This window comes from Oncorhynchus mykiss, chromosome 21 (assembly GCF_013265735.2).
Source record: "Oncorhynchus mykiss isolate Arlee chromosome 21, USDA_OmykA_1.1, whole genome shotgun sequence".
In the NCBI taxonomy this organism is placed as follows: Eukaryota; Metazoa; Chordata; class Actinopteri; order Salmoniformes; family Salmonidae; genus Oncorhynchus; species Oncorhynchus mykiss.
The window spans coordinates 33,473,649-33,498,332 of record NC_048585.1 but is presented as its reverse complement, the minus strand read 5'-3'; the positions used below and the strand labels follow the sequence as shown (position 1 = coordinate 33,498,332).

Here is a 24,684-nt window from a genome sequence, read left to right as displayed (position 1 = left end):
TGCTTCTGCACTTAGTTTGACCTGTTTAGTCAACATATAATATGTAATTTTGAAGTTTTGATGCGCAACTTTTCCGGACCAGAGGACATTTTGGGTGCATTTCAGCTGATGTTATTAGCAGTAGCTAATACAAAGACGCAAGACTTGAAACCAAACGATGTATTGGGTAAGTATGAAGCCTTCCAGAACATTCTGAACGAAGACCATCGAAGGTAAGGGAATATTTATGCTGAAATCTGTGTTTCTGTTGACTCCAACATTACGGAGAAATGTAGCTTGTATCTGAGCGCCGTCTCAGCATATTGAATAGTGTGCGATTTCTGTAACGTTAAAAATAAATCTAACAAAGCGGTTGCATAAAGAAGCAGTGTATCTTTCTAACTATATGTAGAACATGTATATTTAGTCAAAGTTTATGATGTCTATTTACGTTATCTTGCCGCGCTACCTAGATTTCCTGCGGACATTTTTGAGTAATTTCTGAACGTGAACTCAATGGATATATGGATATAAATGGCATATTATTGAAAAAAAAAAATGTACTGTGTAACATGTCCTATTACTGTCATCTGATGAAGATTTTCAAAAGGTTAGTGAACGATTTATTTTTTAATCCTGCGTTTGTTGATTGCATGTTTTGGCTATTCAAATGAGCTGTGTCTGGTGGTGGTTTGACATATATATGTGCTATGTTTTCGCCGTAAAACATTTTAGAAATCTGACTTGCTGGCTAGATGAACAAGGTGTTTATCTTTCATTTGAGCTATTGGACTTGTTAATGTGTGGAGGTTAAATATTTCTAAGAATATTTTTGCGTTCCATGCGCCACCGTTTCAGCTGAACGTGGGAGGGTTGATTCCCAAATGGGAACCAATATCTTTAACAAGTTTTAATAGACTCACAGCCATAACTCAGCCAGGCATCCGATGCCTGACAGGCATCCGATGAGCTCCACACATCAATCTCTACTCCCAAAATACATTTGTGGAATTTGTTTATATACAAAAACCTTCATTCAATCAAGGGCATTTTAATTTTTTTTATAATAAATTACATTTAAAAAACTCACCACTCCCCCCACTTCTATCTCTAAAAGTCCGGCAAGTGCCAATCGAGTTATAGGCCTAGTATGTGTACAAATTCTCTCTCAAAAAAGGAGCATCATTTCCATTTCTTTTGGGAGTAGAGATTGATGTGTGGAGCGTGTCGGATGCTTGTCGTTTAGCTGCTGGCTGCTGTGAGTTATGGCTGTGAGTCTATTAAGACCTCTACACTGAAAGATGAGAAGGTGTAAACTTCTGCCTGATTAATACAATGCCCCCACCATTCATCAAAAAACATGTAATTTTGTCCAAACTTTGGCTGTGAGTGGAAACTCATTTAAACTGCGTGTAGCTTGTTGAATCACCGTGCGCATGCATGCACGCCGGCACACACTCATTCACTCACTCAGAGGGAGGGAGGGAGAGACGGGGAGAAAAGGAGTTAGAGAGGAAGGGAGAGAGCGAGAGAGCTAGAGGCAGGGCCTCCCCTGTAAATTGGCTTTAAAACACTCTGTTAATAGAGTCTCTCGCATCGGCAGTATGATTCCACTCAACACAGGCATTTACTGAAAGGAATGAAAAAAAACAAGATAATTCTGTGGATGTAATTGTATAAACTCTCTCCCTGCATCGTTCTCTCTCTCCCTCCCCTGCGTGTTTCTCTCTCCCTTTCTTTCTCTCCCTGCTTCTCTCTCGTTCTCTCTCTCTCCTGCTAATGTGTGTGGCCCATTGTGTATATTATCCATAAAACCCATGACCTCCTGATAAATAGAGCTGTTGGTAAAGTTGCGTGCAATCAATCACCCGTCTGTGGTGGTTAGTGTGTGTGTCCGTGTGTTGGTGCCTGTGTGTCCGTGCGTTGATGCCTGTGTGTCCGTGTGTTGGTGCCTGTGTGTCCGTGTGTTGGTGCCTGTGTGTCCGTGTGTTGGTGCCTGTGTGTCCGTGTGTTGGTGCCTGTGTGTCCGTGCGTTGGTGCCTGTGTGTCGGTGCGTTGGTGCCTGTGTGTCCATGTGTTAGTGCATGTGTTATATACCTTCATTTAACTAGGCAAGTCAGTTAAGAACACATTCTTAATTTCAAAGACGGCCTAGGAACGGTGGGTTAACTGCCTTGTTCAGGGGCAGAACGACAGATTTTCACCTTGTCCGCTCGGGGGATTCAATCTTGCAACCTTACAGTTAACTAGTCCAACGCCTGCAGAAGCAGGCGCGTAAACATTCATTCAAACAGCACTTTCGGGCGTTTTGCCAGCAGCTCTTCGTTGTGCGTCAAGCATTGCGATGTTTATGACTTCAAGCCTATCAACTCCCGAGATGAGACTGGTGTAACCGAAGTGAAATGGCTAGCTAGTTAGCACGCGCTGATAGCGTTTCAAACGTCACTCGTTCTGTACCTTCTAGTAGTTGTTCCCCTTGCTCTGCTTCGATGGTGGCTTTTGTTGTTGTGTTTCTGGTTCGAGCGAGGAGAGGGACGGAAGCTATACTGTTTCACTGGCAATACTAAGTGCCTATAAGAACATCCAATAGTCAAAGGTTAATGAAATACAAATGGTATAGAGAGAAATAGTCCTATAATTCCTATAATAACTACAACCTAAAACTTCTTACCTGGGAATATTGAAGACTCATGTTAAAAGGAACCACCAGCTTTCATATGTTCTCATGTTCTGAGCAAGGAACTGAAACGTTAGCTTTCTTACATGGCACATATTGCACTTTTACTTTCTTCTCCATCACTTTGTTTTTGCATTATTTAAACCAAATTGAACATGTTTCATTATTTATTTGAGGCTAAATGTATTTTATTGATGTATTATATTAAGTTAAAATAAGTGTTCATTCAGTATTGTTGTAATTGTCATTATGACAAAACATTATTTTTTTTTAATTGTCCAATTAATCGGTATCGGCTTTTTTGGTCCTCCAATAATCGGTACCGGCGTTGAAAAATCATTATCGGTCGACCTCTAGTCAATACATGTTAGAATCCCCTTTGGCAGTGATTACAGTTGTGATTACAGTCTCTTTGCACCCCGGGATTGTACAATACTTGCATATCTTTTTAGATTTTTTATTCTTCAACCTTTGTCAAGTTGGTTGTGGATCATTGCTAGACAGCTATTTTCAAGTCTTGCCATAGATATTCAAGCCAATTTAAATCAAAACTGTAACTAGGCCACTCTGGACCATTCAATGTTGTCTTGGAAAACAACTTCAGTGTAGATTTGTCCTTGTGCTTTAGGATATTGTCTTGCTAAATGGTACATTTTTCTCCCAGTGTCTGTTGGAAAGCAGAACCAGGTTTTCCTCTAGGATTTTGCCTGTGCTCTATTACATTTTTTAAAAATCAGCAACAACAAAAAATCCATAGTCGTTGCTGATGACAAGCATACACATAACATGAAGAAGCTACCACCATGCTTGAAAATATGAAGAGTGGTACTCAGCGATGTGTTCGTCTGGATTTGCACCAAACATAACACTTTGTATTCAGGACAAGATCATAAATCCTGAACTTATTTAGGATTTGCCATAACAAAGGGGTTGAATACTTATTAACTCAAGACAAAAGAGCTTTACATTTTTTATGAATTTGTAAAAAATTCTAAAAACACAATTCCACTTTGACATTATGGGGTATTTTGTGTAGACCAGTGACACAAAATCTATATTTAATCATTTTTAAATTCATGCTGTAACACAACAAAATGTGTAAAAAGTCAAGGGATGTGAATACTTTCTGAAGTCACTGTGTACACAAAGTATAGGCCTACAGACATTGAAGTAGCACCGATATTGCTATAGTATAGAGTTATACACTCAGTACACAAAGTCTAACTATTTTCTCTCTCTCTCTGCTAAGAGTGTCTATGTTTGTGTGTGTGTGCCCACGTCTGTTTCCCACAGTGACATTGTGATCTTTGATTTACACCAAACAAATAGCTTTATGTGCACATGCCAGTCAGGCCGGAATTAACTATCCAAATGACGTTCCAAGCATTTAATCAATACCAGATAGTAATGAAATCATAGAGAAATGGCATGGCGGCTGTATCGAAGCCATTGCTATTCTTGCTACATGAAACATTTGGTCCTCAATTAAATTTGATGAATTCTAGGAAAGAAACATAACAGGCTCCCCACTCTTCTGTCCACTTGACCTTTTGTCACTAGCTGACTGATCCAAATGGAAAGGCACCATTGAGTATAATTTGATAGCCTTGACATCAACTTTGTGAATGCTCGTAATTCTTAGCAAAACATGATTGTGCACTTTATCCCTTGATACAGCTACAGGCCAGAGTGTTGGACGGATCAAGAGTTCTAGCATAGCGCTACTGTGAGCCAGTTAGAGCCAAACTCTTAGTCAATGTTTTTGGAGTATCTAGGGGTATGGTGGTAATGTAGAATGGCAGTGAGTGCTTCAGCCTTCTGAAAACAGCACCTCGGGCACTCTGCAATTCTTCCAGAGCCCTGAACAACACATTGAGTGTGTGTGTGTGTGTGTGTGTGTGTGTGTGTGTGTGTGTGTGTGTGTGTGTGTGAGAGAGGTAGAGGCAGAGTTTGTGAATGTGTTAGAAAGAGAGAGCGAGTCAGTGAGAGAGATCGTGAGAGACAGACAGAGACAAAGAGAGAGATAGTTGGTGTGTGTGTGTGTGTGTGTGTGTGTGTGTGTGTGTGTGTGTGTGTGTGTGTGTGAGAGAGAGACAGAAAGAGACAGAAAGAGAGAGAGAGTAGGTGTGTGTGAGAGGGAGAGAGAGCAAGAGAGAGTCAGCGAGAGAGATCGTGAGAGAGAGACAGAAAGAGAGAGAGAGTTGGTGTGTGTGTGAGAGAGAGAGAGAGAGTTGGTGTCAAGTAAGTTATTGAGGCAGACAGAGCGGGATACCAGTTACAGTCGCAACGGTTCCCAGCCACCTGAGGTGGATCAGTAGAGAACATTTTCAGAGAACGTTCTGCCTGCTAGTTTCCACTTAGTCATTTACCTGCTTAACCAATCGAACCCTTTTTCTTCTCATTTAATTACTTACAAAATGTTGTTGTTTTGTTGTTTTTCTGTCTCTATTGTTTCATTACACTGCCTATAAGGGGTCTAGGAGGGCATCAGAAACTTCCCTGAAGTAAGTGTGATGCCTCCATTCACCTCACTTCAGTGTGCCGGTGAACCGACTCTCCCGAAGTAGAGCCCCACCAGCCATATAATTTGGGATGCTTTTAAGGCATACATTAGGGAATGATAATTTCATATTCTGAAAAAGTTAAATCTGAGATAGAAATTAAAATGAAAGATAAATAAATCACTATCTTAGAAAAAGCCCATAGAAAATCTTTACAAGGTAAAGAAGAAAATATATTTTCTTAACTTAAGCAGGAAAATGATATTTTACTTTTGAAGAGAGCCAACAACTACAGGTTAAACTCAAATAAAGAATACTACAGTGGTTCTTCCGTTAAAAGTTATGAGCTTATGCCGCGACCATTAGTGGTAGATGGTGGCATTCTGTCATTGCACCACACTATCACAAGGGGGAGTAGGAACGCTGCTCTATCGGTAGTCTAAACCGTGGCACAAATTTAATTTTCGTAAATTAATGGAGGCGTTTTCAGTCTGAGAGTCTCTCTTCTCTGGCACAAGAGTCCTGCATTAGGCAACAACAACAAAAAACTGTCGGTGGTCCTGGAGTTAACAGAACTTGAGTAAATGCAACGGGGGAATTACACTTGACATGTTGCCTGAAGATTTTCGAAAATTAGGCACAGTGGGCTTTTGTTTTCTCTTCCTCTAAAAATAGAAATAATTCTAAAAAAACAAATTGGCTTTATTTACAAATGAGTAAGAATGGCTCACCCCATGTTCAAGAATGGCGTTTTTCACTTTATTCAGATTACAACCGCTCACTTTCGGTTATTTGAAAACGAAATCTCCAAAATATAGTTATTTTTTAAACAAGCAAATAAACCTGGTAAACACAGCCCTCACAAAACCAACTAATACACACAAAACTAGTTAAAAGATACACAAAACATTGCAGCCTATACAACTAAACTATTGGAACGAACACCTAAAAATAACTGATATGGGCACATAATGGAGTGAGTGTTAGAACACAACAAACTAAATGACAGTTAACAAAAATGTATGCTTAATCCAGTATAAACTAATGTACAGAATTGTTTATACCAGAGACAAAAATATTTTTTTTACAGCACAACGGCAGAGTCATCTCTTAAACTAACAGTGCTAGAAAGTCCAAAAGTTATGGGCGGAGTTAGAGTTGGCTGTTTTACAATATCAATGAATTACAATATCAATTTTAAGACATGGCATATGAGGGTGCGGAGATACCCAATGGGTTGGACTGACTGTACTTTTGTCATCAATCATTTTTAAAAACTTTTGCTAAAAAACTGGAAATCAAGACAGTGGATAAATCAAATGCATTATTATCTAAATACAAAAAAAACGTGGGCTACAGAGAGAGGCAGAATCGTGCAGTTCGAAGCTAGATGGCATGAAGTATTGCAAACACTGGTGATGTCCAGGGGATGAGAAATGAGAAAGTGTTATTGTGAGACGGGCAGGATGGGTGAAGTGTGAGGTCATTAATATTTGTGTATGTAAATGTTGAGTTGTCTATTATTTTTGTATTGTCCAAAAAGTTGACAAATATTATTTAAACAATTAAAAATAAACCAAGTGTTATAAACCTGATGGCAGAAGAAAATTTAAATGGCAACTGCAGTCTAATATTAAGGGAATGAATGATACAGTGTGAGTGAGGCATGTATTATATAATGTGATATTGTAAGTGTGAGTTAACATGCAGCTTACTACATGGCCATACATCCTCTCTTTTTAATTAAAGCCTGCACTCATGTATGATGTCGATAATAAGAGTGCATTACTTCCAAGTTTTCTGCTTCACACGTTTGATTGGCTGCTGGAGCTGCAAGGGCCATCTCGTGCGTGTGTGTATGTGCCATTGCTCGACGACTGTAAGTGTGTATCAGGGTAAGTGCTCCAGGGCTGTGGTGTAGAACTGTGAACAGATACAGATTACAGAATGCTGGAACAGCCATACAACAACCCCTGCACGACAGCGTCTCAACTACAAGCCCTCACCATTAGAGGCTAAACTCAATTTAAATCAAGTCAAACAGTGGAAGATTGATTAGACCCGTTTCTATTTTCTTTCTCCCTCACCCCATCTATCCACATTTAAATGTGTTACACTGGTTTCAGACTCAGGGGGACTGGTCACAAAGATCACAGGTGTCTTTCTCAAGAGAGTAAGAGACAGACACACAGAGATAGAGAGGGTGACAGAGGCCTACGACTCTGTTCTGTACAGGGCTAGGCTGGGAGGGAAGGTGTGTGGGAGGTGTCAGGTGAGCCAGCCCCTGGTGTATGGCAGGACAAAGACATCTGTATCGGACAAGTAATGGACAGCTAAGACAGCAGCTACCGCTAGATTGCTTGTAGACTGCTGACTTTAGACTGGCTAATGATGCTCTGAGGAATCTGTATGAGCATAGCTGTTTAAGTAGCACCTGTATATAAGCCGTATAAGCACAGGTTATATCCTGCAATAAAGATAATTTCGCCCCAGTCCCTTTGTTATAATTTTTGTTGTGTTGATTCAACGGAGAAGAGGAGCATCCGGCAGCATGGTAGAAAATATTGCGGTACATATTCTGCTGTTCTATCGCGCGTGCGATGATGTCAAAATGGTTAAAAAAAACCAAAAAAACAGTGTTCATTGATTGCAGGAACTTCTTTGTTGTTGTAATATCCCAAACGGACATGTCAGGATTTCTCCAATTAAGGATTCTAGCTTTAAGGTAATGTCCAGGATGCATTACAAGATAGTGGGCCTAGATTCTGTCCTGATTTGTAGTTATATCATCACATCATTTTCTGTGGAACCAGAGGCCAGGGGAAATGTAATCGCTAATCAAAGCCTGGAAGGAAAAACAATCTTTGGATGAATCCCAAATGGCACCTTATTCCCTACATAGCGCACAACTTTTGACCAGAGTCCTGTTCAAAAACAGTAAAGGGAATAGGGTACCATTTTGGGCTGCAGCCTTTGTGTCTGTTTCATTAGCCTGAGAAAAGGCTTCCCATTATGTGATAAACAAATAGATAATGAGGGCTCATTTGCTGCATATTGGCCTCAGTACATGCCAGCGGGCTCTGACATTTGGCTGTCTGTGGCCTGTGGTGGCTCACTGCAGGGGGGCCAGGAGGGGATAGATGCGAGAGGGGTAGAGGAGAGAAAGAGGAGAGCAGATGGCAGGCACAGTGGAGAGGAGTGGTGAACTCTTCAACTCTCTGTCAACACACACAACAAGAAAACTAACTCTGTGTCTGCACATGCATGTGCGCACACCCACACACAAACCCGATGCACTTTGTGTCACAAGCAGTGCTCTTGGGAGCTATACGAATATACTCAGTGATTAGAGTGGCTGACCAGAACAAGGTCTGTGAACCACAGGAAGCTGTCATTATCCCCCCCCCCCCCCCCCCCCGGCTAACAGGCTGACTACACCGCTTGCGTTGCGTGCGCTGCAAAATAAATGTAGACATACATGTTATTCAATTATTGCACCCACACTGCACGCGTGCGCCAACAAGCGTCTGCGTTGCCAACGGCTAAAATAGAAGTCAGTTCTATTTCTGACGCAGATAGCGCTGCAAGTCCTGCCTCTCCCATCTCCTCATTGGTTTATAGAAGCAGGTACTCACATACCATCTCCTCATTGGTTATACCCACGTGGGTGACTGAAAGACGAAATAGGTCGGTGGCGGTAATGCACCTAATTTATGAAAGTTGCCAATCGCAATATGAAGTCAAGAGAAGAAAAAGCCTGGAAGGAGGAGAGAGAACTTGAAATGATTCGGTTGACTGTTTTATGTGTGGATTAATTGGCAAAGTAGAGGACCTTGCGCATTTCAGGTAAAATAACAACTCAACATTTATCCCAGGACAAATTAGCAAGCAACAGCAAGCTAGGTAAATAGGACAAATTAGCTAGCAACTGAAAGCTAGCTAGCTAAATTGCCATGAATGTTTAATGCTTTTCGACCTGTCCCCAAATTAATAAAATTGGTTCAGAGTTTGTTTTGATATTTTAACCTGCGTGTCGTGATCGTGTTTGGTGTGGGCGGACAAATTAAATTTGCGCACGATGACGCACGCACGCGGCCGGTTTGGGTACGGAGCCAATGGCATCACTATGCACTGCACTTATTACATAACTCCTCTATGGGTCATTCAGTTTACTGGAGGTGGAGGAGGGATGCAATAACCCTTTAGACTCTGAGTCAATTCAATGTTCTATCCTGCATTGAGTTGAATTGCATTGGAATGACCCCACAATCCAACCACACAACAAGGAAGCAGTGAATAATGGATTACTGAAGCCTGTTTTCTTTTAATAATCAGTCATCATGTCAATGACTTGCTACACCCTACCAGGGGGGCCCTAGTGTTCACTCCATCAATACTGAGCCTTGCTGTAGTCCAGTGAGGAGAGAGGAAGAGTGTATGTCTCAAATGGTACCCCGTTCCCTTTATAGTGCACTACTTTTGACGAGGGCCCATAGGGCTCTGGTCAAAAGTACTGCACTATATTGGGGAAAGAGAACCATTTGAGACATTTTGGGCAAGAGTAGCTTGGAGCTACCAGAAGAGTACAGTAGTGTGAGAGGAAAGCAGAATAGTGGGAGTTAGTGTGGTCTGTACCGTCACTGGATGGTAATCACAAGACCCAGACGAAAGGTCACTGCTGAGAGAGACAGACTGGGTGTGGGAGTAATGGAGCAGACTGAGGCCTGGCCAACCTGTGGAGATGGTGCCAAGGCCTGGAGCTGGGCTGGGTCAGGGTGGGTGGGCTGCTGGTGGGGACCAGCCCCACTGTGGGGGGGATTTCCTGGGGCTATCAACTAGAGTCTGAGGTCGGTTTGATGGAGGCTAAAGTCAAAGCCAAAGCCACTTAATAGGGGCAAAGCCAAAGACTAGGGTGGGTTAGTTAGCTTGGAGCCAAAGACACAGTCTTGGATGTGAGTTTGAAGGGAAGAAGCCCAGAGGTAGGATTGTTTTTCGGGGGATCAAAGCCCTATTACTGGGGTGGGTTTGCTTGAGGCAGGTTGGCCTGAGATGATGGAAGGAGGTACGGTCTGGTCTCTGGTCCTCCCCTGCCTGCCTGCTAAATAATGGACCTGAGGTTGGGAGGGGAACTCGGATCTAATGTCAAGTTCTGGTCCTCCGCTGCCTGGCTGCCTAATTAGGTCAAACTTATTACCAGCCTTTCTGCCAAGAATAGGCTTGGCCTAGAAGACATCAGTGGTCAGTACAGAGGAGGGGACTGGCTAGCTGGGGCTGCAGATGGTCAAAGAACTGTCAGAGCAGGAGGCACAGAACACTGACAGGGAGAATGTCAGCCACACACACACAGACTCAAACACATACACACAGACTTGCACACAGCGGCATTAACCCAAGTCTCATCCTGTAACACGGTCGCCGTGGTGACTCATTGTATAACCAATCCACACATTTAGATTGAACACTCATTTCAGTTCTCATAATCACACTTCACTCTTTTCTCTGCCTATACCTCTCTTTGATGCCTATCTCTCTGCAGGGTATCACACTTATCCCCAGAGGGAAATGCCAAACCTCCACCCCATTCCAAGTAGACTCGATACAGTACTGTATGGAATTAAGTAAGAAGAAAAGTGAATATGGCCCGTAGCTCTATAGTCAAAAAGGAGTAGATGTTCTCTTGAGGTTTCACAGTGGGTGTAAGGTATGGGTGTAAATCAGTGGTGACTGTATATATACAGTGCATTCGGAAAGTATTCAGAACCCTTGACTTTTTCCACATTTTGTTACGTTACAGCCTTATTTTAAAATGGATTAAATAAATACAAATCCTCAGCAATCTACACACAATACCCCACAATGACAAAGCAAAAACAGGTTAACAAATACTCTCAGAACATGAGAAACAAGATTCTCTGGTCTGATGAAACCAAGATTGAACTCTTTGGCCTGAATGCCAACCGTCAAGTCTGGAGGAAACCTGGAACCATCCCAACGGTGAAGCATGGTGGTGGCAGCTGTGGGGATGTCATGCTGTGGGAATATTTTTCAGCAGCAGGGACTGGGAGACTAGTCAGGATCAAGGCAAAGATGAACAGAGAAAAGTACATAGAGATCCTTGATAAAATCCTGCTCCAGAGCGCTCAGGACCTCAGACTGGGGCAAAGGTTCTCCTTCCAACAGGACAACAACCATAAGCACACAGCCAAGACAACACAGGAGTGGCTTCTGGACATGTCTCTGAATGTCCTTAAGTGGCCCAGCCAGAGCCCGGACTTGAACCCGATCAAACATATCTGCAGAGACCTGAAAATAGCTGTGCAGCAACGCTCCCCATCCAACCTGACAGAGCTTGAGAGGATCTGCAGAGAAGAACGGGAGAATCTCCCCAAATACAGGTGTTCCAAACTTGTTGTGATATCATTTTTTTTTGTTTGTTTTTTGCTGTTTCATTATGCGGTATTGTGTGTAGATTGATGAGGGAAAAAATTTAATCAATTTTAGAATAAGGCTGTAACATAACGTGGAAAAAATCAAGGGGTCGTATACTTTCTAAATGCACCTCATGTTCAGCTAAAGAGAGGGAGATGGATGGAGGTAGAGAGAGCAAAAGAAAATGAGCAAAAGCAAAAGGGAGAGAAAAAGGATAAAGAGAGAGAGAGGAGAGAGGAACACTGAGGGTCTGAAGGAGGGAGAGGTACAGAGAGTGATGAAATAAAGACAGAGAAAAAGAGAGCCACCTCTCTCTCCCAGGGGAGGAGGAAAGGAGGATAGATGGATGCGAGTGTTAGGGCCTCTGGCACGTCGGTGGCAGTCTGCATGCCAAGGTGTGTGTGTGTGTGTGGTGCAGCAGGGATAATACTAAATCAGTGGGCACTGTAAACACTATAAATCAACTGCGACACACATACACACAGGCGCATGCTCACACGTGTGCACACACCGACACACACACACAGAGCCCCTCGCGGCATGCACCACTGAACCTCTGCATATTCAACCACACACCAGTTTCAATTCAATTTGCACAGAGAAGGAAGAAGGAAGAGGGGGAGGGAAAAGGAGGGAGAGGAAGGTTAATGAGGGACTAGGAGGTAGAGCAAAGGAGAACTTCGAAACGGGTCTTATTAAAGTTGAAGAAGCACTCATTGACCTAAAACTCTTCAGAGTGTGGTTGAGAGAAGACAAGAGAAGATACATCCGTCAATAAGAGAAACGGAGAGAATAGAAGAGAGGAACTAGGGGAAAGGGCCCAAAGTCTGATTCCTGCTTCATGCCAATGTCACCTTGCAGCAGCTGCTGCTGTCATCCCACTAATGCAGCCATTGTGACCCCTGATCCCTGTAGTTAATGATGAGCGTGGTGCTGGTCTGGGATGTGCTGGGGGAGAAGAGGACACTGGCTGGCACACTCTGTTCAGCCCTACTGGGATTCACATTCATACTTAGTGGCACAGTCTCAAATGACACTCTATTCCCTGTATAAACAGTGCACTGCTATTAAACAGCACCATCTGTGGCCAAATGACCAAAGCCCAAATTACACAACTTCTTAAATAGAGCAACATGGGAATAGAGTGAGACCTCACTCACTCTTTCCAATATAAAGTGATGGAAACATCACTATTATGTGGGGTATTTTTCTCACCCAGAACCTCAGTAAAAGGTGATGTAGGTATGACAACATACATTTCCATCCTTCTCTCTCTTACCTGGAAATCTCTCTCATCCAGAATCTCTTTCCTCCATCGCACCAGGAAAGCAGCACACACGTAGAGATGGAAGTGAGAGAATCCCTCTGGTTCAGCCTGCAAAGAGAGAGAGAGAATTACACAACAAAACACATTTTCTAACATATCAGGCGTTAGCAGCAGTGGAGCGACAGCGAAGATAATACTGTAGCATCCTCCCAGTGCCCTCCATCTGCATCTCTCCACTTAGGCCTACTCTACCTTGACATTATGTTTGATAGGAAGACAAATCTACACTCAGAGTGGGAATTTGGACACTTACTGCCTGGCAGAGCGAGAGAAGACAGGAAAAAGAAAGAAAGACAGAAGATATTAAATATTTTCTGTCACAATCAGAGAATTTACAATCGACCAGAAGCTGAAAGACAAATCCCTGTTAAATTTGCCCTTTACTTTTTCTCCTGCCTTCTTTCAGACGCTCATTACATTTCCAGGCCGGCTTTTACAGGGCTAAATAAAGAAGGGGAATTAAAGTGAGAGAGAGCGAGTCTGAGATAGCCCTCTTCTATAGCCCTGGATAGCCCTCATCTAAAGGATGACGATTTATTTATTTCAGCTTTTATTTCTTTCATCACATTCCCAGTGGGTCAGACGTTTACATACACTCAATTAGTATTTGGTAGCATTGCCTTTAAATTGTTTAACTTGGGTCAAACGTTTCGGGTCGCCTTCCACAAGCTTCCCACAATAGGTTGGGTGAATTTTGGCCCATTCCTCTTGACAGAGCTGGTGTAACTGAGTCAGGTTTGTAGGCCTCCTTGCTCGCCCACACTCTTTCAGTTCTGCCCACACATTTTCTATAGGATGGAGGTCAGGGCTTTGTGATGGCCACTCCAATACCTCGACTTTGTTGTCCTTAAGCCATTTTGCCACAACTTCGGAAGTATGCTTGGGGTCATTTTCCATTTGGAAGACCCATTTGCGACCAAGCTTTAACTTTAACTGATGTCTTGAGATATTGCTTCAACATATTTTTCCTCCCTCATGATGCCATGTATTTTGTGAAGTGCACCAGTCCCTCCTGCAGCAAAGCACCACCACAACATGATGCTGCCACCCCCGTGCTTCATGGTTGGGATGGTGTTCTTCAGCTTGCAAGCCTCCCCCTTTTTCCTCCAAACATAACGATGGTTATTATGGTCAAACAGTTCTATTTTTGTTTCATCAGACCAGAGGACATTTCTCCAAAAAGTACGATCTTTGTCCCCATGTGCAGTTGCAAACCGTAGTCTGGGTTTTTTATGGCGGTTTGGAGCGGTGGCTTCTTCCTTGCTAGCGGCCTTTCAGGTTATGTTGATATAGGACTCGTTTTACTGTGGATATAGATACTTTTGTACCCGTTTCCTCCAGCATCTTGTACCTGTTTCCTCCAGCAAGGTCCTTTGCTGTTGTTCTGGGATTGATTTGCACTTTTCGCAGAAAAGTATGTTCATCTCTAGGAGACAGAACGCATCTCCTTCCTGAGTGGTATGATGGCTGCATGGTCCCATGGTGTTTATACTTGCGTACTATTGTTTGTACAGATGAATGTGGTACTTTCAGGCATTTGGAAATTGCTCCCAAGGATGAACCAGACTTGTGGAGGTCTACAATTTTCTTTCTGAGGGCTGATTCCTTTTGATTTTCCCATGATGTCAAGCAAAGAAGCACTGAGTTTGAAGGTAAGCCTTTAAATACATCCACAGGTGCACCTCCAATTGACTCAAATTATGCCAATTAGCCTATCAGAAGCTTCTAAAGCCATGACATAATTTTCTGGAATTTTCCAAGCTGTTTAAAGGCACAGTCAACTTAGTGTATGTAAACTTCTGACCCACTGGAATTGTGATACAGTGAATTATAAGTGAAATAATCCGTCTGTAAGCAATTGTTGGAAAAATGACTTGTGTCATGCACAAAGTAGATGTCCTAACTGACTTGCCAAAACCATAGTTTTGAACTTTGTGGAGTGGTTGAAAAACGAGTTTTAATGACCCCAACCTATGTGCATGTAAACTTCCGACTTCAACTGTATGTATATTTGCATATTATCTCGGCCAAAATCAACAATCAAACAGAGGGAGCAGAGAGATGGAGCAGAGAGATATAGTGTGCGCATACTGTGTGTGTCTGGGAGCGAGAGAGCAGCTCCCACTAAGCAATAACCCAATAACCACATTGGGTCGGACTGGGCCAGCTTATGATTAGTTCCACCAGTGTCTCTACAAAACTTCCCTGGGACGTCTTTTACAGACGCAGCGCCATGTCAAAGACTCTCTGAAGGAATGGAACTTATTCCCACTTTCCTGAGTAAATAGTCAGGACTAATGCTGTTCTCACTGGAGAAGAGGGGGTTGTTCAAAAATTACATTCTCCATTCCAGGGCAGGCGTGCTGCAGTTCAGTGGCGCAGCACAGTGAAGCAAAGCACAGGGCGAGGGTGATATTTGCGTATTCACAGCGAGGGGCGACGGGCCGTCGTTTATGCCAGACACGGAGAGAACGTAATGAAAATCAATGGCTGTGTTCCTTCCTCAAGCCAATAAACAGGCAGGACAGACAGGACAGGGATAGTGCTCTTCAAGGGTAACTAACTGTTGGAGGTACGGCTGTGGAAACATTCCCTTCACATTGAGGTTAAAACATACACAGGTTTGACACACTGCAGAGTGCAGACTGTTAATATGGATATAGCTGTGTAGGGAACATCGACTAAGCCAACAGCTAAGCAAATCACTTCTCTGCATGGAAATTCCAACACATCTATGCTATGTACATATTATGAATAGAGGTCGACCGATTATGATTTTTCAACGCCGATACCGATTATTGGAGGACCAAAAAAAGCCGATACCGATTAATCGGCCGATTTTTTTATTTTTATGTATTTGTAATAATGACAATTACAACAATACTGAATGAACACTTATTTTAACTTAATGTAATACATCAATAAAATCAATTTAGCCTCAAGTAAATAATGAAACATGTTCAATTTGGTTTAAATAATGCAAGAACAAAAGTGTTGGTGAAGAAAGTAAAAGTGCAATATGTGCCATGTGAGAAAACTAATGTTTCAGTTCCTTGCTCAGAACATGAGAACATATGAAAGCTGGTGGTTCCTTTTAACATGAGTCTTCAATATTCCCAGGTAAGAAGTTTTAGGTTGTAGTTATTATAGGAATTATAGGACTATTTCCCTCTATACCATTTGTATTTAATTAATCGTTGACTATTGGGTGTTCTTAAAGGCACTTTAGTATTGCCAGTGTAACAGTATAGCTTCCGTCCCTCTCCTCGCTCTTCCCTGGGCTCGAACCAGCAACACAATGACAACAGCCACCACATTGAAGCAGCGCTACCCATGCAGAGCAAGGGAAACAACCACCCGAAGGCTCAGAGCGAGTAGCGCGCACTAACTAGCCAGCCATTTCACTTCGGTTACACCAGGCTCATCTCGGGAGTTGATAGGCTTGAAGTCATAAACAGCTTGACGCACAACGAAGAGCTGCTGAAAAAAAAAACGCACGAGAGTGCTGTTTGAATGAATGTTTACTCGCCTGCTTCTGCCTACCACCGCTCAGTCAGATACTTAGATACTTGTATGTTCAGTCAGATTATATGCAACGCAGGACACGCTAGACAATATCTAGTAATATCATCAACCATGTGTAGTTAACTAGTGATTATGATTAATTGTTTTTTATAAGATACGTTTAATGCTATCTAGCAACTTACCTTGGCTTACTGCATTTGCATAACAGGCGCTCTCCTTGTGGAGTGCAACGAGAGAGAGGCAGGTCGTTATTGCGTTGGACTAGTTAACTGCCAGATTGAATCCCCCGAGCTGACAAGGTGAAAATCTGTCGTTCTGCCCCTGAACGAGGCAGTTAACCCACTGTTTCTAGGCCGTCATTGAAAATAAGAATGTGTTCTTAAAACCTGTTATGGATGATGCGAATTTTCGCAGCTTTTTGTTAAAAATCGCGCAACATTTCAAAGTCCTGCTACTCATGCCAGGAATATAGTATATGCATATGATAAGTATGTGTGGATAGAAAACACTCTGAAGTTTCTAAAACTGGTTAAATCGGGTCTGTGGCTATAACAGAACGTGTTTAGGAGTAAAAATCCCTGGTAAAACTGTTTACCAAAAACAAAAACAAAATATTAGTCCGCCATTCAATGAATTTTTTAAGACGAGAGAAAATATATGCAAACCCCCTGTAAACGCCTACAGCTTCCACACGGTGTCGCCATTGCTATCAATATCAGAATTTTATTTATCCTTGGTTACAACACGAATAGACCCCTCCTTTCTTGCGGCGCATCACAGTATGTTGTGAAACTGAAAAAATGGACGATGATTTCCAGACTTGCTGCTATCGAATACAGATCGCCCCGTGATCAATTTGATACATCATTAACGTTTATTAATACCTAAAGTTGGTTTAGAAAAGTCGTTTGAAGTGATTTGTAAAAGTTTATAGGCGACTTTTGTAATTTTAAAAAGTGACGTTGCGTCTTGTAAATGGACTTTTCTCAGCATCAGACTGGTCTTCAGCAAATTACATTTTGGGTATACAATGACAGATTTAATAGGGAAAAAGACCCAATTGTGATGTTTATGGGACATATAGGAGTGCCAACAAAGAAGCTCGTCCAAGGTAATGAATGTTTTATATTTTATTTCTGCGTTTTGGGTAGCGCCGGCTACCGCAAAATCTGTTGTTTACGTGTCGTGCTGGTATTTTGGGGGGTGCATGCTATCAGATAATAGCTTCTCATGCTTTCGCCGAAAAGCATTTTACAAATCTGACTTGGTGGCTAGATTCACAACGAGTGTAGCTTTAATTCAGTACCTTGCATGTGTATTTTTATGAAAGTTTGAGCTTTATCGAGTACTTTACTCAAGTACTATAGGTGGCGCTCTGAAATTTCCGCTGAGCGATCCCTGTGCAGGGACCACCTCCATAAGAAATTAACTGACTTGCCAAGTTAAATAAAGATTAAATAAAGGTGTAAAAATATATATATATATATATATATATATATATATATATATATATATATATATATAAAAAAATACAAAATTAAAATTAAAATAAAAAAAAAATCGGCAAATCGGCGCCCAAAAATACAGATTTCCGATTGTTATGAAAACTTGAAATTGGCCCTAATTAATCGTCCATTCCGATTAATCGGTCAACCTCTAATTATGAAGCATGAGATATGGTAGCTTCACATGAGTTACTATCAATTATTATTCCTTTATAATTTAACTAGGCAAGTCAGTTAAGAACAAATTCTTATTCACAATGACGGCCTACCCCAACGCCAAACCCGGACGACGCTGGGCCAATTGTGCGCCGCCCTATTGGGACTCCCAATCACGGCCGGATGTGACGCATTCGAACCAGGGACTGCAGGGACCGCTCTTGCACTGAGATGCAGTGCCTTATAGACCGTTGCGCCACTCGGGAGTCTACTCCATACCATTCCCCCATAAAACTAAAACATACAAGAAAGTTTTGAGTCTTTCTTCATCATCCAACCGCTCTAACTTCCTACTAGAGGTCACTTTCAATAAGCAGACAGTATTAAATGGTAAACTAGACAAGTGGGTGTAATCATACATCATTAGAATTATACATGGCAGTGATGCCAGGGTACACCTTAAAGGAAAATATACACTATATTTTGGTATCTTTTTCATTAGTCCACTGTTGATACGGAGTAAGATGCTTTTAGCTCCGAAGCAACTTTGCAGTATTTTTTATATTCATTATTTCTGACAAAACGTTTTTTTTTTGTGTGTTATTACACACCACCGGAAAGCATTGCCACTCCGACATTTCACGTCCTATTATTTATTTAGTTCTTAATTCTATTATTTTACTTTTAGATTGGTATGTATTGTTGTGAATTGTTAGATACTACTGCACTGTTGGAGCTAGAAACACAAGCATTTCGCTACACCGGCAATAACATCTGCTAAATAAAATTAGATTGATACAGTCCCAAAATGTTGTGTATGTCAGCAGTCACGTTTTCAAGAAGCAAAGTGTCACATCATGATGATGTGTTTCGCAATATCTTGAAAACTTGCATGCAAAACATTTTGGGACTATATTAACAATGGACTAATGAAAAAAAAACTAAGATAATTTAAGTGGAGTTTTCCTTTAAGTGTCAGTTAACTGCAGCAGCGTCTACTCGTGGATCATTTTAATTGTTTCTCTCTCACTGCTCCTCGGGGGAATGGGACCTTAATAAATGACCACAATAAAAGAAAAGGCACTGGATGCTCTTTCTCCTTCTCTTTCTATGACTTTCCTTGTCCTTTATGCCTTCCAAATTTGTGCCTTTGCTTTCTCTTAAAACATTTATTTTAATTTTTTTTTAAATGTAAACTTTATTTAACTTGGCAAGTCAGTTAAAAACTAATTCTTATTTACAATGACGGCCTACCGGGGAACAGTGGATTAACGGCTTTGTTCAGGGGCAAAACGATAGATTTTTACCTTGTCAGCTCGGGGATTCGATCCAGCAACCTTTCGGTTACTGGCCCAACGCTCTAACCACCTGCCGCCCCAAAATACATATTTGCACTCTAGTTCTTTCTTAGCCTCTGTCTTCCCTCTCAGCCACGCTCTCCTTCCCTCTCTTTCCTTCCCTCTCAGCCACTCTCTCTACTCTTCTTCTCTTCCCTCTCAGCCACTCTCTCCTATTCTTCTTCCCACTCTCCCGCCCCTCCCTCTCAGCCAATCGCTGACTCTCCTCTCCCCTCTCGGCCAATCTCAGCCTCTCCTTTTCCCTCTCAGCCAATCTCAGCCTCTCCTCTTCCCTCTCAGCCAATCGCAGTCTCTCCTCTTCCCTCTCAACCTCTCCTCTTCTCAGCCTCTCCTCTTCCCTCTCAGCCAAACTCTGCCTCTCCTCTCCCCTCTCAGCCAAACTCTGCCTCTCCTCTCAGCCAATCTCAGCCTCTCCTCTTCCCTCTCAGCCTCTCCTCTCCCCTCTCAGCCGCTCCTCTCTCAGCCAAACTCTGCCTCTCCTCTCCCCTCTCAGCCAAACTCTGCCTCTCCTCTCCCCTCTCAGCCAAACTCTGCCTCTCCTCTCCACTTCTCTCTCAGCCTCAGCCTCTCTCCCTCTCAGCAACTCACTCTCTCCTCCCCTCTCAGCCACTCCTCTCTTCTTCCATCTCAGGCTCCCTCCTCTTCCCTCAGCCTCTCCCTTTTCCCCCTCAGCCTCCCCCTTTTCCCTCTCAGCCTCTCCCTTTTCCCTCTCAGCCTCTCCCTTTTCCCTCTCAGCCTCTCCCTTTTCCCTCTCAGCCTCTCCCTTTTCCCTCTCAGCCTCTCCCTCTTCCCTCTCAGCCTCTCCCTCTTCCCCCTCAGCCTCTCCCTTTTCCCCCTCAGCCTCTCCCTCTTCCCTCTCAGCCTCTCCCTCTTCCCTCTCAGCCTCTCCCTCTTCCCTCTCAGCCTCTCCCTCTTCCCTCTCAGCCTCTCCCTCTTCCCTCTCAGCCTCTCCCTCTTCCCTCTCAGCCTCTCCCTCTTCCCCCTCAGCCTCTCCCTCTTCCCCCTCAGCCTCTCCCTCTTCTCTCCCTCGGTCTCTCCCTCTTCTCTCCCTCGGTCTCTCCCTCGGTCTCTCCCTCGGCCCCTCCCTCGGTCTCTCCCTCGGCCCCTCCCTCGGCCCCTCGGTCTCTCCCTCGGCCCCTCGGTCTCTCCCTCGGCCCCTCGGTCTCTCCCTCGGCCCCTCGGTCTCTCCCTCTCTCTCTCCCTTGGCCCCTCGGTCTCTCCCTCTCTCTCTCCCTTGGCCCCTCGGTCTCTCCCTCGCTCGGTCTCTCCCTCGGCCCCTCGGTCTCTCCCTCGGCCCCTCCACTCAATAAGGACATGTCTGTTAAATAAGTTTAGACTGGCCAATACATGTAGCGTGGAATGTAGGCTAGATTGGGAGAAAGGTCTTGCATAAAACGCTAATATGACTGGGATTCACCTTCTCGAGAAGGAGAGATGAAGATGGAGGAGGAGTGGTGGAATTAGAAAACAGAGGGAGAGATTGAAGAGAGAGAGCTAAGACATGGCAGAACACACACCTCATCTTCCCTGTCAATCAGTCAGGCAGGGGACAGGCAGAGAGGGTACAGGGCGGAGTAGTAGAGAGAGAGAGAGAGACCGAGAGAGAGAGAGACCAAGAGAGAGAGAGAGAGACAGAGAGAGAGAGAGAGAGACACAGAGAGAGAGAGAGAGACCGAGAGAGAGAGCCCGAGAGAGAGAGAGAGAGACCGATAGACTGAGGCATAAAGAGAGAAACAGATAAACTGAGAGAGAGCGAAGGAAGAAAAACAGAGATACAGAGATAAAGTGAGTGAGTAAGAGAGGGAATGATAGAGAGAGGGAGAGAGTGAAGTGTTTTGCAGAGTGAGTTATGGTCTGGCTGATGATTGCCTATTGGTCTACCCTCACGGCTTTAATCTGACCAGCTGATGGGTAGGAATCAGTCGCGCGCACATACACAGACAGAGACACACTTTATTAACAGAGGGACTTCTGGGAGTGAGAGCGTGATCACCAATCGCTTGTGATTACCTCAGCCCCATGTTCTCCAACATTTCTCTGGGTCTATATCTCACCTCTCGCTCAATATCCCCCCATTCAACTCCATCTTCCACCCTCAGCCTTTCATACAGACTTCCTCATCCTCCATATAAGTCTTCACACTAAAATACTACAGTACACCCTCTGATAATTACTGACTTCAAGTTTCTCTATAGTGTGCAGTATGCTTCCATCTCCTTCCCTATTGTTATTCCTGGTGCCAGTCCCGGTGTCAAGAGTCACAGTATTGGAGAAGACAGGCATGGGTTTGTCTGAGTGGGCCTGACCTGCAGACATGGTGTCCAGTACTGAGGTTCTCTATGTGATCAGGAGAGAGGTGCAGAGTCAGGGAGTCAGGCGCTCCAAACTGTATCGCAAGCTGTCTTGTCTCTCATCTCAACCTTAACTAGTCCTATTTGATGTGGGACTAAAAACGTCTGCTCTTTGTGGAAAACTGATAACCAGGATTCAAACCCTGAAGGTGAGAGTAACCAGGAGAGTTGAGGTAGTGGGTGATGTGTGTGTGCCTGTGTGTGAGGAAAAACTCCTGCTGAGAAAACAAATCTACAAAAGACCTGTTGCTGTATCCTGAGTGAGACAGAGGACATCCATGGGAAGGACATGTGTGTGTGTGTGTGTGTGTGTGTGTGTGTGTGTGTGTGTGTGTGTGTGTGTGTGTGTGTGTGTGTGTGCGAGCGGAGTCAGTTCAGCAGCAACACTTCACACACAGGGGGTTAGCACTTGGCGAAATTCTGCAGTATACTGCAGACCAGAGCAGTGTGAAAGCACAGCAAGGTGTTTATGGTGTGTGTTGGGTTCTGTGTGTCAGTGTGTGTCCTCACACGTGAAAGCTCAGTCCTGAATGGATTCCGACATAGCTTGCCAGTGTGTTTGTATGTCTACAGCATAGGAAAAAAAGGACAGAGAGACAGAGGGATGAAGCGAACATGGCCGTGGAGGAGAGGGATAGAGTGAAAGAGAGTGTAGAGGAGGAGAGAGGACAAGAAAGATGGAGAGAGCGGTGCATCAGAGGAGAGGTATAGAGAGATGGAGTGAGCGAAGCGGCAGAGTTCTGTTTTTTAGAGAGAGCCGGACAGATTAAGTATTGATGCTTGGGGCCGTGTGGCTGACCCCACCTCTAACCCTGTCTGTGCCTGCTGGGGATTGGCTCTCTGTGTCACCAATCAGCCAATCATTAGGAGGCCCCTGGGGGCCTGGAGGGGAGGGGTAAAGGGGCTGGGGCCACATCCCTGAGGATAATTTTGCCGTTCCTGTGCCCTGCAGAGGTATACACTCGCTCTTCCTCACTCAATCTCCCTCAAAATCTCTGTTGCGCTCTCTCCATCTCTCTCATTACTTCTCTTTAAGCCCTGCAGTCTCCGTCTGTCATTCTCTCTTTCCTTCTCTCTCTCTCTGGATAGACATAACGTAATAAGGTAAAACATTACATTATAGGAAAATAAAGAAAGAAAAATCCAAACAGACAAATGTTGGCTATACTATTGCCAAAGATAACACTCACATTTCAAGTTAGAGTAGGGCCATTGGCAGCGTGTGAGTTTCAAGTTCGGGGAAGCAACAACAACAAAAATCATGTTTTGTTTGTTTTATCTTTAATGATAAGAATACCATGCATCTATCATCGCATTTTCAGACTCATGTAAGATAGTGTACTAGTCCTAATGTGATGAGTAGATTGGATAGTCCAGAAATTAGGCTAATAATATAACTGACTCACTGTTTGCAGGATATTTCATGCAGACATTCTACGACACTTTGCTCTCCACGACTGGAGATAATAGCAGCCTTTTTAATACACAAAAATGACAGGGCAGACTACTCTGCTGACACTGAAAAAGTGAGAACGACATTGTCGTGAACGCATCCATCTAATTGAGGCCGATGAAAAGGGGAGACACATGTCGTAGGCTTTGACGTCCATCAAGCCTGGATGAGGTAATTGCACTAAAAGAAAACTGTTCAGGAGCACGGACTCACCCAATGATAAAGACAGTGAATTTGCGCACTCACCGGGGATATGGCTGATCCTCACTAACGACAGATTCTAGTTTTATCTTTGTCTCCTCTCTTTTGTGTTTTTACAGCGATTGTATTTTGAAATATTACGATAGACCTAGGCCTATTTTAGATGCATTTCGCTGACAGCCGCAAATCAACAATCATCTATTTGACATATTATGCGCGGTGCCCAATTTGCGCGCCTCCCGACTTTAGGAAATGCCCTGGCCTTGTGATTTCAAAGAATCTGCAGCTATTGTTCGAAAAATAAGCTAATGATAATCTGTGGCAAAATCATGCTCTCTGGTGTAGTGTCTTGAAGGATTGTAATATATTTTTGGAAAGACAGCAGTAATTATATACTGTCATTTTTATCATTTTCTTTAGGGGAAGCTTCTATTAGGGCAGATATGCTGTGAACTGTTCCAACAACTAGCACAGTTCTGCCTAAACCTAACTCTCTTCTGCCCATATGAACAAAGTTGTTTCTGGCCATATAAAGAACAGGTACGCATGATTTCATGAAAAGCAGCAAACGGACAACATTGCGTCTTTTATTAAAGAAAACAAAACAGAAAACAAACAGAAACAAGCAATTGGCCACAGCTCGCTTCACAGTTTCCCTGCCAAATAGGCCTATATGATACCTTCCACAAACAATTTTGCTCGACAACAACACACATAGGAATAGTTCTAGAGGAGGGAATCTACCTCCCTGCCTTTGGGGCTCTTTACAATGGAGCGGTGTAGCAGTAGTGATGGGGGGCAAAAATGTATACGGTAACATATCGGGATATTATTTTTGACCATACATCGTATCGTTTTTGACATTATCGTACCAAAACTCCAGTATTTTTCCTTCACAGCTTGTTCTCCTTTTTTCTTTTTCTTTTTTTTAAATAGAGAGCCAATTTGTTTTCAGCACTCATTTCCATGACTGAGCACAAATGGTTTTCTCATGGCTCTCGCTTGTTCCTCTGCAGCGGACATGTGGTGAGAAATATTTGGGGGGGGAAATGGAATTGCAATAGATATAAAATCAGGAGAATCGCAATACATATCGTATCGGCACCTAAATATTGTGATAATATCGTATTGTCAGGTCCCTGGCAACTCCCAGACCTATGTAGCGGCAGACATTCTGCACCATGCATACCATGTTTCTATCTTCCTGGTTACACAAAAGGGG

General features: G+C 43.3%; 1 protein-coding gene across 1 annotated transcript in view; it reads right to left on the bottom strand.

The window, feature by feature from the left end:
• LOC110500284 (TBC1 domain family member 22B) overlaps positions 1–24,684 on the bottom strand; it is a 186,062-nt gene that overhangs the window by 17,656 nt on the left and 143,722 nt on the right. The window contains exon 13 of the mRNA XM_021577578.2: positions 12,866–12,961. Coding sequence (XP_021433253.1) covers positions 12,866–12,961 — 96 coding nt within the window. The remainder of the gene's footprint in view (positions 1–12,865; positions 12,962–24,684) is intronic.